This window comes from Dendronephthya gigantea, unplaced genomic scaffold (genome assembly GCF_004324835.1).
Source record: "Dendronephthya gigantea isolate DGI-Jeju-01 unplaced genomic scaffold, DenGig_1.0 000042F, whole genome shotgun sequence".
In the NCBI taxonomy this organism is placed as follows: domain Eukaryota; kingdom Metazoa; phylum Cnidaria; class Anthozoa; order Malacalcyonacea; family Nephtheidae; genus Dendronephthya; species Dendronephthya gigantea.
Window position 1 is genome coordinate 1155164 of NW_021163052.1, and position 23956 is coordinate 1179119.

Genomic DNA, 23956 nt, shown 5'->3' on the forward strand with positions numbered 1-23956 from the left:
AAAATATTGACAAAGGGAAATAAAAATTAACAATATTAGCAAAATAATATAACCCTAAAACATTCTTTAATCGTTTGGAAATCGAAGGTTTCGCAAGCAATAAGAATGATATCTTCAAAACATGATGCTATAGTCGGCTTTTCGATAGGGTTTAGTCGGGTTTTATGCATAGCAAAAGAACAGCTCTTATATGGCACCTGTTACTTCAAAATATCGTCACCTGCCTTATTTTACCGGTGGTAATTGCTACAATTAGCGTTCAGTATTTACAAACTATTTAACCCAAATGAACTTTGCTTCAACCGCAAACCTCAAACCGCCGAACTCCCTCAACTAGCCTACCACCCCCCGCGAGGAAGAGGCGCCTGCGCAGTAAGTTAATAATATTCCCTCCTATGCATAAGTACAGAAATATTAGTCACACTCCCACGTTGAAAAGAGTTTGTATAAATTTCTTAGAGTAAGTGCCAAAACAAAAGAAGAAAAGACAATCAATATGCGATAGTCTCTAGCTTGCTTCTTCTGCCTGAAAACTATTTGGAATACAGGGTATTTTCAGCTTGAAATATAGAATGACATGAACGTATTCGACAGACAAGAGGCAAAGGATGGAGCTAAAGAATATATTAGCCGCCGTAACAACAGACGTCGTTCAGTTTGAGAGTTCTCTGGCCGTCACAGGCCTTCTCTTCAGTCGATCAAATAGTACACAGCCTTGAAGGGCCATGTTTGAATGAAGCGCGGCTATATGTTAACCATGCAGTTAATAAACAAAAATAAACGCTTTTCTATAACTGAATAGGCTTGAACCCAATCGTTCCTCTAAAGCTAAAAGCTATCTTGTTCGAGGAATCTATACGTTTGCATTCTACTTTCAAAGCAAACCACCGGTCAACTTAACGAGATTGAAGAAATAAAAAAAAGTTTGTAAATATTACTATAAAGCGCACGTGAAGCCATGCTCCCCGCAACACTAGGTCGTAAGACAGCGAAGAATAAAACTATTATCCGTAGATAGATTTAACTTTCAAAGCGAATCCCTTTGCCATGAATTCCGCTTAATTTAAATCACATATTCTGATTCAATTGATTCATTAAACACCGCAGTGAAAACGTCGCAGTTTCACTGCGAAAAGTTCGGATACTTATCTTCATTGCGCTGGAGTCTAAATTTTTGTTATTATCAGAAATTTAAAATACTCACGCGTTAAGGTTAAACTTCTAAAAGCTCAAAGTATTTCACACTGCGATACCCGGTTCCTTATTTTTATAAGTTAGCAATAGTGGTTTACCTTACCTTCTGGTGTTGTGTTGTGCTCTGGCTTGTGATTGGCTGAACGAGTTGTCCTTTTGTCAGCGCACCGAGTTCATTGTTCCTGTCGAGCGAGGGAAATGGAAAGATTATACAATTTAAAATGGCAAAAATGAGTGAAATTTTTACTATTTAACTTTGCTAGGACATGTAGTTCGAGTGATGTTTACGCGGACAGATTCCTGTAGTCACAAGAAACCATAGAAATCAAAACTGATCGGGAGGGAAACGATGATTTATCGCCAAGGGTTTCTTCTATTGTTGGTCCTCGCAGGTATGAACGAGCACTTAACACTAGCCTTTGGAAGAAGCATCTATTATAAATATATTTATTTCACTTATTTCATCTTCAAGAGACAGCTCAAAGCTTGGGTTATTAATCCGAGGATATAATTCTAAACAGCAGAAGGTGTTTGGGATTATATATGACACGTGTGTTTAAAATATGTCCATACTTGCAAATAGCTACTTTTTATAAGATATATATATAAAAAATTATGTAGTCGCGTGCCGTTAAAAATTGGAATCACTTTGCGTGTACAAGAAGGATCATTTCGATTGCTTTATCGATTCAAGGATAGACACAGAGTGACCTTAAATGCATTCTACTATGCCCAGTTATACGAGGGCATATAATTTGTGATGACACTTAACTAGATAGGACGAATCGCTCAGAATTCAAAAGAGTCTACGTGAAGAGCTGAAAGCTCTGGGTTATCTCCGAACAGGAAATGCTGACAAGTTTTTAGATACTAAAACAGGCCAGAAAGCTCTGGTCGTGGTGGTGCTTTCTCTGTATCCTAAACAACAGACATTGATTGATAGCTTTATTAAACTAAACGGATCAATCAGACGGCTGCTGTGATGCTTCAATATTGACTAGCAGTAGAAACTGCGAATTTCCATCAGTGCTACTCGTGGAGACTGAAGTAACTTTTCAGTCCGTTTTTTAAGTAGAAAAATGTCAATTGTTTACAAAGTCATATACGATACATTGCATAACAAGAGACGTCACATGTAAAAATGATTTTACCGACAGCGAGCATAATAATCTGGGAGTTGACAGAGAACTATATAATATTCAAATCAAACAAGGTTTAATTATTAACAAACAGACACCAATTTGACACAACTACTGTTGTTTTTATGAGTTCGAAGATTGAGAAGCCCAAGGTTTAATCGGGACCTAAAAGTGCATAGAAATCTCAAAAAATATCAACTTTCTTTACTCTTGTGAATAAAAATGCATGTCCGTGAATGTTCACATAACCATTTCGACTTTAGAAAGAGAACATTTTCGTAGTTTAGGGGCGTTTTAATTCTTGGTTGTCTCTAAAGGCATCGTCGCTTAACTCGTGTACTTTACTGACCGATGATTTCCCCCCTAGTTCCGTTGCTAGCTGACTACCTTCAACAATGCCTGAAGACGCCGATAGAGGAGAACGTCACGTTGAAGGGAGGAATTGGAGCTGGAACGTTCAAGAAGATGGGAAAGGTGACCGAAATGAAATCATGTATTCAGTTATGCTGCAAAGAACTGTCGTGCGACGTCGCCTTTATGTCCGCGCAGAATTGCTACGCTGTAGAATGCGTCAGCGATGACGAATGTGAATCGACAACAACGGATACATCAGACGTACAAGTTTTGATTGCGCATGTCAAAAAGAGGGCGAAGAAATCATGTAAGTATAGCACTGGATAACAACACTGATCTGATAATATAATGGATAAATCAACCATTCGAAGCCAGAAAAGTGAACCCCAGGAAAAGACTTTCTTAGTCAAAATGCATTTCAGTAGCCAAAGTTTCATAATTTGCATTACGTTCTAAATAAGTATCCTAAATCAATTTCCAAGTCGTACGGTGATAGCGATGTCGGTAAGACATTATTTATTCTCGGTTTTAGGTCTCTGGGAGTTCAATATTTCTGGCTTCGAGTGTCTTAGAGATATCCAGTGTATTATGAGATATCATCACCCTCGTATTATCACACAGATCAGTTTCAAATTAATAACCTGATATTATTTTCCTAGGAACGCCATGTGTATTTATTGATATGATCATGAAGACCTTTCGGTCCGTTAACCCGATCAATTGCACTCGGCTCTATGCACATCATAAATACACATGGTGCTCCTACAATATGATTACTTAACGACCTGACAGATAAGACTTATCTTTTTACCTTAGACGGCAACAACAGCAATGTTTTGCAGTAAATATATGGACCATATTCCCTCGACGTCCCGCCTCGCTTGATTAATCCTGACTCGGCGAAGCAATGCATAGCGACAGTATTGTTTGATAAAGCCTAAACAAAAGCCCAGTATATTCCTGTTTTACCAGGATCGTATCGGTCTTCACTTTATGAAAGTTCTCATCGTAAAATCACCATAGATTAGAACTTCAAAGTTGCTCGTTTCTTCGCTAAATCTCAACTCTCTTTCTAACCACCACGAGGCAATTTCTTAACAAAAAAAACTGCACAGGAATGATTAATAATACAATTATCAATTCAAGACTTAAAACTACAATCCCTAACGTGGCGTTTCGGTGCTCGCGAACAATAGTAAAGTACACCTACTTTAAGCAGATGTACACAATGATTGCTAACAATGATCCAGCCTACCCAATCGAGGGGTAGAAGTATTGAAATTAGTCTTTATGAAACAAAACAAGCGCATGCCATAGTATTGTCAGAATGATTAAATCATTGCCAGGTTTATGTTATTCACTTATTTCAATACCTCAAAGTCCTCTCACGCTACGTTGAATCTCGGGTAACCGGACTCATGTAAATAGCCCCTCAAACCTACCAGGAACAAAGATGAACAAAAGAATACAGGATACACTTTCCCCGTTATTTGAATATTTACTCTAAGCAGTAAGCTGAGTTCACTCGCTAATCGGTCACTAGCAAGACTCCAGCAATAAACAAACACAACAAAAAAATCTTTTGCAACATTTCACGCTTGCATCAAGTGTGAAGATTGATGCATGTAGAAGTGATGAAATTTGCGCTTAAAAATTAAAAAAAAAATTAATGGAACAACAGTCTAATTAATAACGAACGTCATTTTTTTAGCAAACGCTACGCTGGACGTTTTAGCAAATCCTGGACTTTTGGCAAAGAAGAGCCCTCTTGCAACCGGAGCTAATCCTGCGATGGCTGGAATGGCCGGACAATGTAAGGCCGGGAAAATATACAAAGAGGTGAGCATATCTTGTCTTGAGAAGCCAGAGCGAGTAATTGGCAAAGCTGCCACACAACTATTTGAGATAAACACTTGATGTACAATTCTATTGCTGAAATTGTATGCAAAATCCTAGGTTACTCTGCGAGGAGGGATAAACGCAGGTACCTACAAGGACATGGGGATGGTCAGTGGGATGCCTGAATGTCAAAAGAAATGTTGCGGGTTTTCAGCCTGCGATATTGCCTTCCTTTTGGGCGGGCGATGCTATCTGGTCGGCTGCGCTGATGAAAAGAGTTGTCAGATGAATAAGGCAAAGCCCTCAGCCTACGCTCCCACGATATCATACGTCACAAGGTGGAATACTGAAGGAGTGAAGCATACAGGTATTGCAGCAGAAAACTAGTAGGGTTGTTCACACTTCAAATAAAAAACCCCACAAAAACCACGAAATTTTTGCACGTTTACTGCCATGAAGTCTAAAGCAATATAGGCTGGTGATATCCAATAATGTTAGACGATTTCTGTTGAATATAAAGAAAGTGATCAAAGCTTTCGGACCCAAACGGGAAATTAGAGAACACCGTTTTCGATATCTAGTAAAGTAAACAATGCCTAATGTCTTATTTTCATTCTAGTTCATTTCGAAAGCCCAAGTGGTGGCACTCACTTTAGATGTCCAAGGATCACACCTTTGACGAAGGTCACGCTCAAGGGCGGTCTGAAAGCGGGCGACTTCACTGATGTAGGAAAAGTTGGTAAACTAACAGACTGCTATGACATCTGTTGTCGAAGTGCGAAATGTGACCTCGCATTCATGTTGGGACAGAATTGCTTCAATGTTAAATGCTACAATCAGGATCTGTGTACAACGATCCCCGCTCAGCCGAGCATATTCAACCCTCAGATCGCATACATAACTTCTAGAGAGAAAATATCGTTTGACACAGAAATGCAAGGTAAGGATAGTCAAAACGAGCATAACGCAAGCCCTGATCGGATACACGTTGATGATATTCAGAATAAACCTTAGAAACGTCAAAATGATGGCATTACTAAACTGCAGGTTTTCGTCATTAACATTTGGCAAAAGCAGAAATCTCTCCCATAAATCGCAAAAGTGTGAATGTACCTTTGGTAATTGCCAATTGCATGAAGGTTAGGTCAATACCACGAGAAATACCAGTGGTTGTTACGAAGAACATTTTTTGCATGAAGAATTTTTTTGCCGAGTTTCGAAAAGTACAACATTAATTTTGTACTACAATAAATTTTGTAATGTGGCCAATGATTTTATTGTTTCCATTATCCCCAGACAAAATTCAGGGAAACAACGTGCAGACAGTAACGCACGTGACTTGTCCGAAGGGACACGTGGTAAACAAGGTAACACTCTCCGGGGGTTTGAACGCCGGGAGGTATAGAGACCACGGGAAGGTGAAGGACATTCAACAATGTCGACGTATTTGTTGCGAAATTCCAAAATGCAATGTCGCGTTCATGATCTCGGAGAATTGTTTCTCAGTGGAGTGCAAGACAGAACCCGGATGTCGGACCCAGGCTGCCGTCTCGTCGCAATACCATCCGCGAATTTCCTACGTCAGATTCATCGGGTCTTCGAACATCATAGGAGGTAGGTTAGCTTGCTTTGCCTCTTCAACATCTGTGCGAAATTCACCCGAGTGCCAATTGGTGGAAGTGTCATATATAGGTCATAGCACCATAAAACCTTACTACACATACAGCTGCCCAAGTTTTTAAGCTTCAAGTTGCTACATAAAGTTCCAATGTTCCAATTACTAATTACTATTAATATCTACACTGTTCCAATTAAAAAAAACCAGTGATTGTCAAACCAGTATCAGTAATTGACTCATTTTACGCTCTGCTCGTACAGTATTCAATGACATGAATGAAACCGTCAAAAACTCAACAAAAAGTTTGGACGACTTGTTGAGTGCCGGGGCAGCTAAACAACTGGTCAAATCCAAAACAACGCCGAATCCACAGGGGGAAAACGAAGATGATATGCCTGTAGTTCCTCCGCCGAAGAAAAAGCCTGGTAAACAAAATACAAAAGCCACCGAAAAACCACAAAAAACAAATATCCTTCTGATGAATGGAGACACGACAGGTAAGACATCGATTGTTCGCAAATATGAATTAACTATTCAGTTTTTAGAATTGACAAAAAAACTACTTACGATAAGTAATATTCTTTTTATTTTCATAGATCTAGCTTCTGCTTTACAAAGTGCCAAGACTACCACACCAAAGCCACGTAACAACAATACACTTTTGACAAGCCAGTTGAAGAATGCAAAAGCAGGTCAAGCAATGTCACTTCAAATGGTAAATGGTGAACTAAAACTAACCTCGACTCATGGCGAAAAATCCCACGGCAAGGAAGATAACAAAGATCAGCCAACTTCAAATGAAAAACAGGTAGAACGAATTGTTTGTAATCCTACAATACATCTTGTAATTTAGGCAAGGTATAGATAGTCCTAGTTTTTTCTAGAGTTCATAATCATATTCTCCATTATCATGATATTTAGGCAGAAAGCCCTTTAAACCAGTGGTTAGGTTTGAATGGATCCAGGTTTGAGTGAATTCAAACATTTCTCTCGCTATTATTCAGGAAGCAAAGGGCACCAAAGAAACTGAAAAGAAGTCAGGAAGTTGCAAGGCTGTGAAGCTGATGAAAGATGTCACATTATCCGGGGGTAAAAGCGCTGGAAAATTCACAGAACACGGCCAAGTTGACTCGATGGACAAATGCGTTGAATTCTGTTGCAAAGACAAGAAATGCAACATGGTGTTATTACTAGGAAAAGCCTGCTATTCCGTAGCATGCAAAAACAAGAAATCATGCGGGACTTCGCCAGCTCCACCGTCAAATTTCGTTCCGAAACTTGCCATTGTGCGCCCGGTAGAGGAAAATGACAAAAAAGGTAAGGAGATGAAGGGTGGTAGAAGGGAATCGCAATTGCAATAGAAAGAAATTGAACAAAATGGGATAGGATAGGATAGGGATCCATTGTATTAAGTGGAATGGAATGAAATAGAAATGAATAGGACAGAATAAGTTTACATTGGATAGAACATAGGGTGTCTTTCTATCCGTCGAAATATCACATTATTCCATTCTTTTTAGTTGAACGTCTTAAAATTCCCGAAACGCCCAAAAGCCTTAAATGCAACTTCAAGCCGACTACCAACGATAAAAAACTAACGAAAGGCAAAGAAGCAGGAACATTTAAATTGGTAAAGCATATCACCTCAATGGGAGATTGCATGAAAAAATGTTGCGACCAAACCATTTGCGACCTGGCGTACTTGGAGAATGGAAAGTGTTTTACCGTCACGTGCAAGACACCAGACAGCTGCGCCACAACTGTGGCTAAGGATAATGAGAAATCACCACTGATTGCCTTCACAACTCCTGTGGAGACGCCTTCTAGCAAAGGTAGGAATTGCATTTTCTCCGAATTTATCCATTGTAAGTTTTCACAGAGAAGCATAACATGGTACAGTATTTTCAGTCGACCAGAGTTCTGTTGTTGATAATCGACCTCGTTTAAAACCAACACTACGATTACCCTTTAGCTTCTGCTTAAGCACAAGCAGAAATTGCAATAAACAAATTCAATTTCAAAATAAAACATTGTAATAGATAGTTAAGGGATGAATATAAAGTACATAAACCGGTTTTTGGTTACATGAGTCAACGGTGACAACCATTCCTCATTGTTTCTAATTTTCCATAGAAATCACCTCAAATGCTGAAGAAAACGAAGCTACACCCAGCAGGGATCCTCGCTGCAAAACCTCTAAAATTATCCGCAACAGCAAATTAACCGGAGCCAAATTAACAGACATGGGTACAGTAGATCACTACAGTACATGTATCACTCAATGTTGCCGTAAAGAAAGCTGCGACGCTGCTTACATGGAAGATCAGAAATGCTACGCGGTTCAATGTCAAGATTTGGAATGTCAGAAATATCGAAAGCCTGCAAATAAAGATGAAAACACGTTTATTGCATTCATGCACAGAACTGTTGATGACGCAGAGAAGGAAAGAGGTATTGAAAGGAACGAGTTGGGAAAGGATTTGGGATGGGTAAAGGGAGATGGGGTAGAGGTGTTAAAACGGGGGGTATTAGTGATGAGGGGAAAGGGGCAGTAGTTCTGGTAGATATAAGAAAAAGGGTCGGGTAAAGAAAACTTGAAAGAAATTTGGGTAGGATGAAAAATAACTGGTATTAGGAAGAGGGAAAATAGGTGGAGAAGGGAATACGGAGAAAATTAGAAGAAAAAGCAAGGAGGCAAAGAAGGCATATGACCCTTTACAGGCAATATATACGTGTAGTGGAAGGGGGTGAAAAGTGTAATTTTGTAATGTTACTTTGCAGATTGGGTTATAGTGTATGTCATCGTGGGATCTCTGGTCTGTGCATCTGGTCTTAGTGGAATCATCTGGGCTTCCTGTATTTGCGTCAAAAGGTAACAACCTGGAATTTTTGCTTGGATTACTTTGATTTCTTGTCCATTATACATGCTATTGGACGATGTATAATCCTGTTCTGTCTAGTTCTTCTTTATGGTTGACTGTTTAGCACGACCACTGTAATAAATTACGTTGTAAAATCACACTATTCATTCATTCTTCACGAAGGAATCGTTTGAGGAACAAAAGAAGATTGATCGACGACGCAAGTGAAGAAGAAGAGGAAGAAATGATTCCAAAACGTAATGGACGTTTAGCTACTAAATTAGAGGAGGGGAATTACAAGTGTATTGATAATTCATCATCTCTCGTCAGTCCCTACTGAGTTTTTCGTAAAAGCGAGCCCTATAACTCTTTCATAATAGCGAGATTTTGGCTTTGAGATGATCAACTAACTGAAATTCCAAGTAACTACAACACATATGATTAGAATATGCCGCAAATTGAAAAATTTAAATCCATAATCATTAATCTTAAAAACAATTGAAATGAATCCGGCTGATTTATTCAGGCTTTCGGTCTAAAATTCAGTCTATTCAGGTATCATTTCGGTCTGAAATTTGAAGCGATAGCTTGCCTTTGACGTTCCAAGTTCACTGACACGTTATTATACATTATTCTTTCACAGAATATACAAGATACAACAATCCCGTACCCAGGAGATACCGCTAGGTAATGAAGATGAAGACGAATCTTTAGACAACAAATATATGAAATGAACATCTATGCTGGAACTCGTTTCATGCTATTATCGGCAAAGATATCTACGATCATACCAGAATTATATTATAAATACAATGTACAGATCTAGAAAACGAAAAAGCATTCAGGATGTTTTTTTAGGAGGAGAGAATAAACTAAAACGACTTATATAAATACACAATCCACAAGAATATATTATTTATTCAACTATCAGGCTCAAGTAGTATGGAAAGAACGAATAGACGAAGGCTTCAAAGACGAAAGATTTTACCGACAAGATCACTATAGGCTAATAAAGTTTTTCAATTTTAATAGTCCAAGAGTCCAAACATCTGTTTTTAAATATGAAATTAATACCGCTTCTCATTTCCTGATCCACTGACCAAAAAAAAATAGAAAAATACCGGGAAGTTATAATGACGGACTTTGGATAGTAAACAAGCGTACGCTACACAAATATGATGCTGTTAAATGTTTTGAAGAATTGTCTGAATTTGAATCGAGGATAAATGCTGCCATTAGACCTTAGGTGGTTTTCAGACGTCGAACTTTTCAAGGGCCGAACCTAATGTTAATGACTTAAAGTCTTTGTTTAAGTTCATTTGCATTCGATTGGGCACATGAAAAATTCAACGTCTGAGACGGGCATTAGACGTGGATCTTCACAGAAGTTAATAATGAGTCACTTGAATATTTAAAGCCCTGCAGGGGTCCCAGATGTCGTCTCGCCGTAAAAAAAGCGGCAAATGAGGTTGGATCTAAGACAAGCGCAGCTAAACTCCGTTCAGGAGGTTTTTTTTAACCACAAACCGCGTGATCTAAAAATGCAGAAAGGACAAGGAGAAATGTCAAATGAAAATTCATTTCTCGTGCAGTTAAAACAAAGATTAGCAAAATTGTTAAATCATGTGTTTCCCACCAGACTTTGAACAGATTTGTGACAAGTCTTTTGATTCCACAAATTTGTTACATTTGATTCAGCAAATTTGTTACAACTTGTTAACAAGTTAGTATGCATGCAAATGAGCACACCTTGTTTGCAGGCTTGTTACAAAATGTGATATTTACGACTGTACCCGGAACTCATCTGAGAAAGTCAGAATATTTGCAAGAAGTGTCGTACGAGACTGAATTAATCAAATCTAAAACGCGTTAAAGTTGAACGCTGAAACAAATACACAAGCAGTTGGCAAGTCCTTTACGACTAAATTTTTTTTTTCAAATATTTACAACTCTGTCAAAATTGTACGGAAAATTTCTGAAGAGGAATTTTACACTACGATATATAGCTCATAATGTACGATATAACGGATTGCAACGTCTTACGTAATTATATTGAAATCTCTAATTATCGAAGAGTCAAAGACAAAGCATGTTTATATCTTAACTCGCCACAAATGGGTCTTCGTGCTGCCCCCCATAATGCGTTTACGTAAAGAAATGTACTAAAATTGAAAAATATTTGAAGGAATACGTTTGTCTAAAATTCTAGAACAAAGCCGTTCCTTAAGCGACTTAATATATTTCATTTATCCCTATTCACTCTATCATATATATATCAATCACGTCGTTAGATTTTCCAGAAAAATACATACAAAGACATCTTATATGTAAAAACACATCAAGATTAAGCGTTTAAGATTAAGAAATTTTGTGTTATAACCAATTTAAATCAATCGACCGATTAAGCGCTTCACTGATACTGGATTTAAGCATGTTCTTTGTGAATATGACACCCAAGCATGTTCTTTGTGAATCGCAAATGCTCCTGTTGGCATCGTGAATATAGAAATGGAAATTGCTTCAACTGATATCATCTAACAGCTATAATAATAATAAAGAACTTGTTTCTAAAAGACTTGTAACTGTAGATACGTCAATTTTATCATAACATCTTTGAAAAATTATCCTTCTATATGACTATGCTATAATAAAGAGCTTTTAGTTACGGAGCTATAAGACAGATATTCATTATTTAGCTATTGTTACAGCTCGCTTGAGATACACAGTTATCACAGCAAAGTGTTTAAACGTACTTCACATCATGCTGTGCACGACAATGAATCACTTAGGGGCTTAAAACAAAACAAAACACGAAGCTTCTTTTACATGCACCACACGTATTCGAAATTATCGCTGGAATATGCGTTTGTATACTTTTCTGCCTTCTTTCCTCAGCGTTTCGTTTGCCCAGAAAAATATCAGGCAATTGACGGTCGAACTCATAAGTACAAGAGTCACCGTCCATATCTTAGATTGCACCCAACCATCAACCACATGTAGTCTATCATGATGCAACGCAAGACCGATGGCATTCGGTAAATTTAAGACGAAGCTGCTGAACACCACCAATAAGTACATTTTAGCAAGTTGTAAATCGTGGAAAAATGAGATAGTTTTAGAATTTTCTTGGACCTTCTCGCGAGGCGAAGCGCTGTTGCTGTTAATATCGCTGAACTGATCGGTTTTTGAATTGCTCTCGTTAATTCTGTCATTGATATGACTCGGATTATCAACAGGGCAGTCGGATTTGCCATTCTCAAGCGGAACTTCGAAATTCTCTGTGGTGCCCGTGCTGGTGCTGATGCTAAGGTTAGTATGGCCCACGTCTTCAACGACAAACGCGTTTGCTTTCTTTCGTTTGTCTCGCGCTGCGTGCCTTTTCTTCCTCGCGATGTAGAATATGGCGATGTAAATATAACATGTTCCGAGTATTATTACCACGGCAGCGAACGTGAGTATAAATTGCCCGTTGTAATTTACCACGTACGCAAACGGGCCGCCGAAGATCGTTAGCAGCCAAAACACGCTGCAGACGATGATACAACGAAATTTGGTGACATGGCGAAGATGAAATATGGGATGAACTACGGACAAATACCGCTCGATGTTCATGACGAAGAACGTTAGCAGCGACATACCTGACAATACTATCGATGCGATGTGATAAAAAGCTTTGTACCCGCAACGTGGCTTTCCAACCATCTCCGCAATCGACATTATCAGATGCGCTGGGTGGACGATTGTCGTGACTAATATATCGTTGGTTGATAAGACCATGATCATGAAATACGAGACTTTGAATCGTAGTGTCGGAGTCCTCCAAAACACGTAAATAACCAGCGCATTAAGAACGGTTCCGACAAAGAAGAGGATTAGATTTACGGTACAGCAGATAGCACTGTTAATGATGTACGATGTTGTGGCTTTCGTTACGATGTACGACCTGAAACAATCTTCCAGTTCTCTGTAGCTGTCGTTCAACATTCCTGGCTGTTTCCGAGACGTGACGGGTTCAGTCAAAAGCGGCGAATAATATATATTATAATAGCGGTGGAGATTTCAGTTAATGTGTGGAGAAAACTTGTGTATTCAAATGTACACAAACCTAATACTTCCGTGTTTTAATCCCCTTGATTAACGTCAGTCGAAGGTGGCTCTACTTTCACAATCGCTCAGCCATGCTTTTCGACGCTTCACGAATGTCTCAAATATAAAAGATATATGCAGTTATGCACCGGCATTAAGGGGGCGTTTGATGTTGTGACATACACACAGGCGTGCATTTAATTTTAAATATGTACCGCGCATTTGTATAATGTTTTGGTCTCAATATTCAGATCACCTGTTGAGTGTCTTTGTCAATTAGCATTGTACAAGATACCGTGTAACTTGATAGCTATACTTTATTTTTAACAGCTAGAAGAGAAATGAAATAAAACCTTCATCAATCATCGCCAAACATCGGTGAGGGTACTGACATACTAATATTCATATACCCAGTTGTCTTTACATTGTCGTATCTTTTGCGCTTAACGGCAAACTCAAAATGAAAGACAGAGAACAAGTATAGGTACAAAGTGACATTAATGTAATCTGAACGAATCAGTAAGTTTCCTTTTGTTCAGTTTTCAGTGTAGTATACACCAGAACAATCCAGTTACAGATGAAATATCGCTATTTGCAGTTGTCGATTTAGTAAATGCACGAGTAAATCTACATATATATGAAAGTAGCATAGCTGAATGTTTTTGAAAGCGAATTATGATATATTATATACACCGCGTGTTCGTATTCCCGCTAAACATGGATTTCAAATACTTCATTGTTTGCTACACACGCGCTCTTGTTTGCTTTCGATAGAAGCGATTAAGGAGGCAATTAGAGAACTATACGATTCTTAACCTGGCGTATGTGAATGTATGAAATACAAAACAACAAATTTTAAATTCGGTATTTTACGAAATGAAAAAGGTTGTGGCGTCAGCACTCGTTTCCATTTGTCAGAATGATACAACTAATTGTATAGTATAAACAGGCCTTTAGATATTTGTATCTCTTTTCACACCGAACAAAGTTCGTGAAAGATTTCGTGGAACAACAACAGAAAACCCGTGATCGTGTAGACATTTCAAGACAAGCGCTTTGTAAAACACACTGTATGAAACAAATGTCACTCATTGTTGTGGAAGAATTACAATACGTCGCGATCGTGATACCGCCATTGCATCTTCATTACGGCAAAATGGATGAACTTCAAAGATTGCAAAATCACGCAAAAACAGATTACCGTTCCCCAAAGCAATATATTCTGCGGTATTCTAGGATTCAAGCATGCAACAAAGTCAACAATAACAATAAATGAATTAGATAAACAATTAATGTAAATCGTCTTCTAGGACTAATAAGTTTGCGTTTCTTTCCTCCTATGGTTCTTTCCAGGTTTGATATCCAACGATTTTCAGTTTATTTCTCGCGGGCAAGGCGACAGCAATCTACATAAGACTCCCATGCAATCCTAATGACGCAGGGACATGCAAGTACAAACAATAAACAAAACAACACCACTAACATTATTTCCTTAAAAATTACATGAATGAAGTCAGAAACGATCTGCAGAGTCCAGCCACTCTTTTGGGAGATACACTGAATGTCTGTTCACGCTGATTTCATTCACCGGGTTGTTTGGATGTCTTTTCAAAACGCAGATAATACCCTTGACCCAGGCTACGACTATAGGCTTTCCAATTCCGCATGTTGACACATCAGGACAGTAAAGGACAAAAATAACGTTGTGGCGTTTGCGATCACAGGAATCAGTAAAGCTTTGCTTGACTGGCGTCTCTCTTATTGCTCTGAAATAAATATTTCTCGAAGATATAGTGACGCGTGTAGGCGCCCGCGAGGGTGATATAATGGCGTTCACGTAGGGAGTAAGACTTGTGACTTTAAAATACAAAATAAGCTGCGAAGCTCTCTTATCCTCCCCGTTAGCGTCCTTCATTAAACATCGGTAAGGCCAATCGTTCTCGCCAATGATTCTACGTTTCAGCCAATTGATAATTGTACGCTCATCCCGTTTCACGTGTATCAGAATTTCCTCCTCCAAATCAATCTGGAGTGCGTTGGTCTGCACAGTGTCTGTCATTGGTCTCTTCAAAGCTTCCTTGAAAACACTCACTTTCTTCGCAAACGTGTAGAGTTTCTCCAGCCAAGCATTGTCGATTTTAAACTCACCTCCTTTATATGAAGCTTTAAGACTGTAATACGTGAAGTGGGATTGTAGACCAGCGTACGCGTAGTAGAGCAATTCATCAACCAACTTCTGCACAAGATGCGGTTTATTGTGACAATATGCTACCATATATGGTCTTAAAAGAGACGTTGTTTCAGCCAGTTCACCAAACTCAACGCCGTAAAGATCCAAGAGGCAGTTGTCCACGTCATCTGAAAAGAGCAAAATGTAATGCAACTGGACCAGGCTCATCTGATAGAAGAGTTAATGGACCATTTTGCAAACGAGATTAACTTATGATTGCATAAGCAACAAAGAGGATACTTTTTAAAAAGGCGCGGTAAATCCACTAATATTTCGGCTGAAAAAGTTGTAAAGTACAAACAAAAAGTTCTAATAAACAATAATAATAATAAAAAAAGGAAAAGACTATTCGTGCCTTGTGGTGGAGTTGCCGTTTCATGTGACCAAAATCAACTATTGCGAAACATAGCTTCGACGAGGTAGACATGATCACGCACGATCTTCAGCAAGCGTTGCATCGTATTTTCGGTCAGGCATGCATGGGTACAAATTAATCGAAGGCTTTGAATTTAAAAATATATTTTGCGCCAAGACGCACTTGGGACGACAAAAAATAATTAAAAGATTTTTAAAGCCGGAGTAAATAAAATACACTTTGTAAACTTACCTGCTTCATAGTGTCTCATGAATTCCGCCACTTCCTTCATTTCAAATGATTCTTTGTCCCCACAGACTGGTCTTGTCGACAATGCATTCATCATGATACCATATTTTCTGGTGGAGTACCGGAGAGCTCTTATTTGCGCCGTCACTCCCAGGACTCCGCTCTTGGCCTCGATGAGACGTCCCAAATCTGCGATGTCCGCCTGTATATAAAAAAGCTGGTCGTTCACCTGTTTGAACTGGTCATCCAAGTACTTGGCAAGCTCGTCAAAGGGGTTCGGGGTAAGAAACGTTGTTAAAATGGACGCCAATCCGCCGAAGATGCCAAAGACGGGGCCAAGAGTGCTGATAAACGATGCGGCTGTTTCGAGGGTTGACCCAAGTTTAGAAAGTTTTTGAAAAGGTTTAACATTTTTTCCAGCTCTATAGTTCTGTTTCGCCTCAGTGATGGCGCCTCCGAATTCAACAATCCCAGTAGCAATTGCCAACGATGCTCCGGCCATATCCCCGGTGATGTCGTACACGGGGGGTTAGCCACGTTTCGGTTCTTCTCTGGGCGTGTCTGAAATCAACAACTTTTTAGTTAGCAGATCCTTTACTCTCTGGGGGCAGATGAAAAGACTTGACATATCTATAGGGGTTCCAAGTAGTTTGCAAGGACGATCTGGAATAACACTGTCCGTATCTGTAGGGCATATTGTCTTGAAATCCGTCGGCTGGTCCACGACTACAGCTGTGTTGACAACAAGAGCGTTAACACAAATATAGTCGGAGCTTGAGGTAAGTGTCACTTCCTTTAGAGCGGACTGTTCGAACTGATATTTGAATGCAGTGCTTTCTCCTAAATCACCTGTAGTAGGTAATTCAGCCTCGTAATTCGTCTTTCCTTGCGCAGTTTGAATGTTGACCTGGGTTGTTTCGTCGTTTTGAGCAACAACTTTAACTGTAATTTGAATATCTGGTACACTATGACATTCTAAGTTGGCCGTCAAGGCGGACTTAACGCTCGCAGGATGAGACTGATGAACTTCGTGCCCGAGGATTATTAGGAAAGAAAACAAAAGTAGCGGAGCTGCAGCCATTGCGAGTATTAGCGACCAAATAAAGATGACTACCGTATTGCGTCAGGTTTAAACTTGACTTGCGCCTAAACGGTTCGGAAAACGGACGAATCAAAACGCTGTAAGAGGAATTGTACCCGTGATTATAGACATTTCCAGGCATTTTTTTGAAATATAACCTTCATTTAAAACGGCTCCATGAAAGGTATCCGTGATCATAGACATTTCTGACAAGCGTTTCGAAAAATAAACAATAGTTAGAAAGGTTGAATGAATAAAGAACTCATGATTTTAAGCACGATTGATTCTAACAACAATCGTTTTGCAAAGTATACTATAGTTCTTAGTAATGGAAACATGGCACACGTATCCTTAAACATTTCAGACAATCATTTCACAAGATAAAGGTATCGTTAAAGGATAAATGGTTAAAACAGCTCTATTAAAACATTTCCGTATTTCTATAATTTATACAGTTATATAGTGGAAACGTTATTTCGAGTTCTTCCAAACTCCCACAAGTGTTTCTATGAGTTTATAGAAACAAAGGAAATTTTTTTCTATTTCCTTCATAATATAACTCAATAAAAATATTTTTAAAATGTTTTAATTCGATTTAGTTAATTAATTCGATTTAATTCTCATAAAATGCTTCGCTTGTCAATATTTCTTTCATAATATAACTCAATAAAAAGATTTTAAAAATGTTTTAATTCGATTTAGTTAATTCGATTTAATTCTCATAAAATGCTTCTCTTGTCAATATTTCTTTCATAATATAACTCAATAAAAATATTTTTAAAATGTTTTAATTCGATTTAGTTAATTAATTCGATTTAATTCTCATAAAATGCTTCGCTTGTCAATATTTCTTTCATAATATAACTCAATAAAAAGATTTTAAAAATGTTTTAATTCGATTTAGTTAATTAATTCGATTTAATTCTCATAAAATGCTTCGCTTGTCAATATTTCTTTCATAATATAACTCAATAAAAATATTTTTAAAATGTTTTAATTCGATTTAGTTAATTAATTCGATTTAATTCTCATAAAATGCTTCGCTTGTCAATATTTCTTTCATAATATAACTCAATAAAAAGATTTTTAAAATGTTTTAATTCGATTTAGTTAATTAATTCGATTTAATTCTCATAAAATGCTTCGCTTGTCAATATTTCTTTCATAGTATAACTCAATAAAAATTTTTTAAAAATGTTTTAATTCGATTTAGTTAATTAATTCGATTTAATTCTCATAAAATGCTTCGCTTTCAATTTCTTTCATAATATAACTCAATAAAAATATTTTAAAATGTTTTAATTCGATTTAGTTAATTAATTCGATTTAATTCTCATAAAATGCTTCGCTTGTCAATATTTCTTTCATAGTATAACTCAATAAAAAGATTTTAAAAATGTTTTAATTCGATTTAGTTAATTAATTCGATTTAATTCTCATAAAATGCTTCGCTTTTCAATGTTTCTTTCATAATATAACTCAATAAAAATATGTTTAAAATGTTTTAATTCGATTTAGTTAATTAATTCGATTTACATCTCATAAAATGCTTCGCTTGTCAATAATCGTTCATAATATAGGGTCGAAACGGCTGATAAACGGGAAATTCAGCACCCACGATGTTGGATATTTTCAGACAAGCGTTACAAACGTTACGCAATGCCAATAGTTAGAACGGATGCATGAATAGCACCTGCGATTTTGGACATCTTCAATTAAACATCTTTGAAAGATACACTATTGTCGAAGTTTCATCTTCGAGGTTGCCGCGGGCATTTCGTGAAGATTGGTCGACTGTTTCGAATTGTTTAGAACTGTATCATATTATTGTTTCCATCAAATTCATTTTTGTTTGATAGCTTGACACCATTTTGTCATTTTTGTTTCATAGTTTGACATCATCCTTGGTTGGCGATAGGAATTTATCGGAGGGGAAACAGCGAGATATGATTGAAATATAGCTATCTGGTAAATAACATATAATTATATATATTATCGAGGGTCTATAATCCTTGGCGATACACTACCATGTCTTTAATTAAGTATTTGTTTCTTTAGAACGTGCATGAGGTTTAAACTAACGGAATGCAGTCATTTCTATCGAAGAGGATATGCGACGCGTAAAACCAATTATGAAAGCACATTTTACACTACAAAAGATTTAAGGTCCATTTACAATATGCGATTTGTTGTATACGATTCTTAACCTGGCGTATGTGAATGTATGAACACGCGTACAAAAGAACACATTTTAAATTCGGGATTTTACGAAATGAACAAAGTGGTGGCTTCAGCACTCGATTCCATTTGTCAGAAAGATAATCGCATACAACTAATCCCGAGCGGGGGCGGAGCGCCTGCGAGGGTACTAATTCCGCTCGGAGATTAGGAATTACACCCGGAACCCGGGAGAACCTAGCTGAATCCAAAGTTGTGCAAATTCTATGTCATGGACGGTCGACGTTTGGTTGTTTTGTAAGTTATGCGCATGCGCGAGTAACGACTGGTAATCAACAAACCTTCCGATTGGCTAAGACAGAAAGTTTGTATTTCTATGAGAACGTACGTCAGCAATTTAACTGTTATTTCGTAAATCTTTTTGTAAACGCGTTTCATAAATCATAATTGATATTCATAAACTTTGCGCAAAATAAAACGAGAAGAAACAAGATATATGAAGCGGACTCGTCCCCTCCAGGTACTCTCAAGTCACTTTTGAGATTTTTCTAAATTTGAAGAAAAAAGTAGAGAGGGGTACAATGATTCTAATTTCCAACAGCCGTGTAAATAAAGAAATTTTCGAATTAAAATTACTTTTGATCACATAAAGAATAACATTAGAATAACATATCAGCATAGAAAGAGACATTGCTGATAGGATTGAGTTGGATACTCTTGTTGACACATTTAGATTACGGCTAACAACAGAAAGTTGCCCTTGTGAAAACTGTTTGTTTCTAACAAAAATCGCCGATCTGTGGCTTTCACATTGTCATAAAACTTGGCTGGAAATGTTGGAAATAGCGTTTTACAGACCCTAGAAATAAAAATTTTCTCGCGGGAGAATGCCCCCGAACCCCCCTAGAGGTCTTGCGCCTTTAGTCTTTACATCGTTTCCCTCAGTCTGAACAACCTGGCGGACGCCACTGCAGGCGCGAACGCACTTTTTCACATCGAACCAAAAGTTCGTGAAAGATTTGGTGGAACAACAACAGAAAACCCGTGATCATATAGAAATTTCAAGACAAGCGCTTTGTAAAACACACTGTATGAAACAAATGTCACTCATTGTTGTGAAAGAATTACAATACCTCCCGATCGTGATACCGCCATTGCATCTTCATTACGGCAAAATGGATGTACTTCATAGATTGCAAAATCACGCAAAAAAAGATTACCGTTCCCCAAAGCAATATATTCTGCGGTATTCTAGGATTCATACATGCAACAAAGTTTACAATAACAATAAATTAATTAGATAGACAATTAATGTAAATTGTCTTCTAGGACTAATAAGTTTGCGTTTCTTTCCTCTTATGGTTCTTTCCAGGTTTGATATCCAACGATTTTCAGTTTATTTCTCGCGGGCAAGGCGACAGCAATCTACATAAGACTCCCATGCAATCCTAATGACGCAGGGACATGCAAGTACAAACAATAAACAAAACAACACCACTAACATTATTTCCTTAAAATTTACATGAATGAAGTCAGAAACGATCTGCAGAGTCCAGCCACTCTTTTGGGAGATACACTGAATGTCTTGTCACGCCGATTTCATTTGCCGGGTTGTTTGGATGTCTTTGCAAAACGCAGATAATAGCCTTGATCCAGGCTACGACTATAGGCTTTCCAATTCCGCATGTTGACACATCAGGACAGTAAAGGACATAAATAACGTTGTGGCGTTTGCGATCACAGGGATCAGTAAAGCTTTGCTTGACTGGCGTCTCTCTTAATGCTCTGAAATAAATATTTCTCGAAGATATAGTAACGTCCTCAGGCGCCCGCGAGGGTGATATAATGGCGTTCACGTAGCGAGTGAGACTTGTAACTTTAAAATACAAAATAAGCAGCGAAGCTCTCTTATCCTCCCCGTTGGCGTCCTTCATTAAACATCGGTAAGGCCAATCGTTCTCGCCGATGATTCTACGTTTTAGCCAATTGATAATTGTACGCTCATCCCGTTTCACGTGTATCAGAATTTCCTCCTCCAAATCAATCTGGAGTGCGTTGGTCTGCACAGTGTCTGTCATTGGTCTCTTCAAAGCTTCCTTGAAAACACTCACTTTCTTCGCAAACGTGTAGAGTTTCTCCAGCCAAGCATTGTCGATTTTAAACTCACCTCCTTTATATGAAGCTTTAAGACTGTAATACGTGAAGTGGGATTGTAGACCAGCGTACGCGTAGTAGAGCAATTCATCAACCAACTTCTGCACAAGATGCGGTTTGTTGTGACAATAAGCTACCATATATGGTCTTAAAAGAGAAGTTGTCTCAGCCAGTTCACCAAACTCAACGCCGTAAAGATCCAAGAGGCAGTTGTCCACGTCATCTGAAAAGAGCAAAATGTAATGCAACTGGACCAGGCTCATCTGATAGAAGAGTTAATGGACCATTTTGCAAACGAGATTAACTTATGATTGCATAAGCAACAAAGAGGATACTTTTTAAAAAGGCGCGGTAAATCCACTAATATTTCGGCTGAAAAAGTTGTAAAGTACAAACAAAAAGTTCTAATAAACAATAATAATAATAATAAAAAAGGAAAAGACTATTCGTGCCTACAAATTAATCGAAGGCTTTGAATTTTAAAATATATTTTGTGCCAAGACGCACTTGGGACGACAAAAAAAAATAAAAAAGAGTAAAAACTACAAAATTAGAAAAGAACCTGGGCTATTTTTAAAGCCAGAGTAAATAAAATACACTTTCCATGGACCTATCAACTTACCTGCTTCATACTGTCTCATGAATTCCGCCACTTCCTTCATTTCAAATGATTCTTTGTCCCCACAGACTGGTCTTGTCGACAATGCATTCATCATGATACCATATTTTCTGGTGGAGTACCGGAGAGCTCTTATTTGCGCCGTCACTCCCAGGACTCCGCTCTTGGCCTCGATGAGACGTCCCAAATCCGCGATATCGGCCTGTATATAGAAAAGCTGATCGTTTACCTGTTTGAACTGGTCATCCAAGTACTTAGCAAGCTCGTCAAAAGGGTTCGGGGTAAGAAACGTTGTTAAAATGGACGCCAATCCGCCGAAGATGCCAAAGACGGGGCCAAGAGTGCTGATAAACGATGCGGCTGTTTCGAGGGTTGACCCAAGTTTAGAAAGTTTTTGAAAAGGTTTAACATTTTTTCCAGCTCTATAGTTTTGTCTCGCCTCGGTGATGGCGCCTCCGAATTCAACAATCCCAGTAGCAATTGCCAACGATGCTCCGGCCATATCCCCGGTGATGTCGTACACGGGGGGTTCGCCACGTTTTGGTTCTGTTCTAGGCGTTTCTGAAATCATCGACTTTTTAGTTAGCAGATCCTTTACTCTCTGGGGGCAGATGAAAAGACTTGACATATCTATAGGGGTTCCAAGTAGTTTGCAAGGACGATCTGGAATAACACTGTCCGTATCTGTGGGGCATATTGTCTTGAAATCCGTCGGCTGGTCCACGACTACAGCTGTGTTGACAACAAGAGCGTTAACACAAATATAGTCGGAGCTTGAGGTAAGTGTCACTTCCTTTAGAGCGGACTGTTCGAACTGATATTTGAACGCAGTACTTTCTCCTAAATCACCTGTAGTAGGTAATTCAGCCTCGTAATTTGTCTTTCCTTGCGCGGTTTGAATGTTGACCTGGGTTGTTTCTTCGTTTTGAGCAACAACTTTAACTGTAATTTGAATATCTGGTACACTATGACATTCTAAGTTGGCCGTCAAGGCGGACTTAACGCTCGCGGGATGAGACGGATGAACTTCGTGCCCGAGGATTATTAGGAAAGAAAACAAAAGTAGCGGAGCTGCAGCCATTGCGAGTATTAGCGCCCAAATAAAGATGACTAGCGTATTGCGTCAGGTTTAAAGCATCAGGTTTGACTTGTAGACGCTTCGAAAAACGGACCAATCAAAACGCGGAAAGAGGAATTGTACCAGTGATTATAGACATTTACAGGCATTTTTTTTGAAATATACCATACATTTAAAACGGCTCCATAAAAGGTACCCGTGATCATAGACATTTCTGACAAGCGTTTGAAAAATAAACTATTGTTAGAAAGGTTGAATGAATATAGAACTCATGATCTTAAGCACGATTGATTTTACCAACAATCGTTTTGCAAAATATATTATAGTTCTTAGTTATGAAAACAATAAAGCTCTTTTCATGCCACACGTACCCTAAAACATTTCAGACAATCGTTTCACAAGATGCACACTGTATGGCTAAAACAGCTCTATTAGTTAACATTCACGGAAGGCGTTAAACGAACGTAAATTCAGTTATGTAAATTTCTAACGTATGAAATCAAATTCTGATGGCAGCATTTGTAATATATGTAAATGTTCATATGCACCTATCGTTTATATTGTAGAATGTGCAAACTCTTAAGAATTTATTGTGGTTTCAATTCGCTAATATCAATTTTGGATCGAACGTAGCTATGTCGGTACCTGTACACGCCTAATCTATAGATCATTAGATTTCCTAACTTATCGTGTCTTACATGTCAAGTTGTTCATAATCGTGCAGAGTTTAAACTGATATTAAACGTTTCTAGGCACAGCCACTTAGAGTCGTATGGGAATAAGATTGGTTATTTGTGCGGCCCCGACAACGTAATAAAGAGCAATAAAACTTTCTAGCGATCCCTTTCTATCGAGTTATATAAAACTCGTTTTATACCTTAACCCCCTGGGGCCGGTTGTATGAAAGCCGGATAGCGCTAT

At 38.2% G+C, this 23956-nt stretch overlaps 3 protein-coding genes and 1 pseudogene across 3 annotated transcripts; 1 reads left to right on the top strand and 3 right to left on the bottom strand.

Moving 5' to 3' along the window:
• Window positions 1–1366: 1366 nt before the first annotated feature.
• Window positions 1367–10087, top strand: LOC114527010. Its single transcript, XM_028548570.1, has 14 exons — window positions 1367–1586; window positions 2701–2994; window positions 4399–4526; window positions 4644–4893; window positions 5146–5466; window positions 5823–6140; window positions 6405–6641; window positions 6741–6952; window positions 7149–7461; window positions 7665–7976; window positions 8278–8595; window positions 8926–9016; window positions 9189–9262; window positions 9649–10087. The coding sequence occupies exons 1-14, from the start codon at window positions 1544–1546 to the stop codon at window positions 9690–9692; spliced, it is 2955 nt and encodes a 984-aa protein (XP_028404371.1). The 5' UTR covers window positions 1367–1543; the 3' UTR covers window positions 9693–10087.
• An 842-nt stretch (window positions 10088–10929) lies between these two features.
• On the bottom strand, window positions 10930–13197 carry LOC114526946. Its single transcript, XM_028548493.1, has one exon. The coding sequence runs from the start codon at window positions 12987–12989 to the stop codon at window positions 11853–11855; it is 1137 nt and encodes a 378-aa protein (XP_028404294.1). The 5' UTR covers window positions 12990–13197; the 3' UTR covers window positions 10930–11852.
• Window positions 13198–14604: 1407 nt separating this feature from the next.
• Window positions 14605–17006, bottom strand: LOC114526847 (annotated as a pseudogene).
• A 3448-nt stretch (window positions 17007–20454) lies between these two features.
• Window positions 20455–23485, bottom strand: LOC114526931. The gene is made up of 2 exons (XM_028548477.1): window positions 21961–23485; window positions 20455–21561 (listed from the first exon to the last, which is right to left on the bottom strand). Exons 1-2 carry the CDS (start codon window positions 23036–23038, stop codon window positions 20717–20719), a joined length of 1923 nt encoding a protein of 640 aa, XP_028404278.1. The 5' UTR covers window positions 23039–23485; the 3' UTR covers window positions 20455–20716.
• Window positions 23486–23956: the final 471 nt, after the last annotated feature.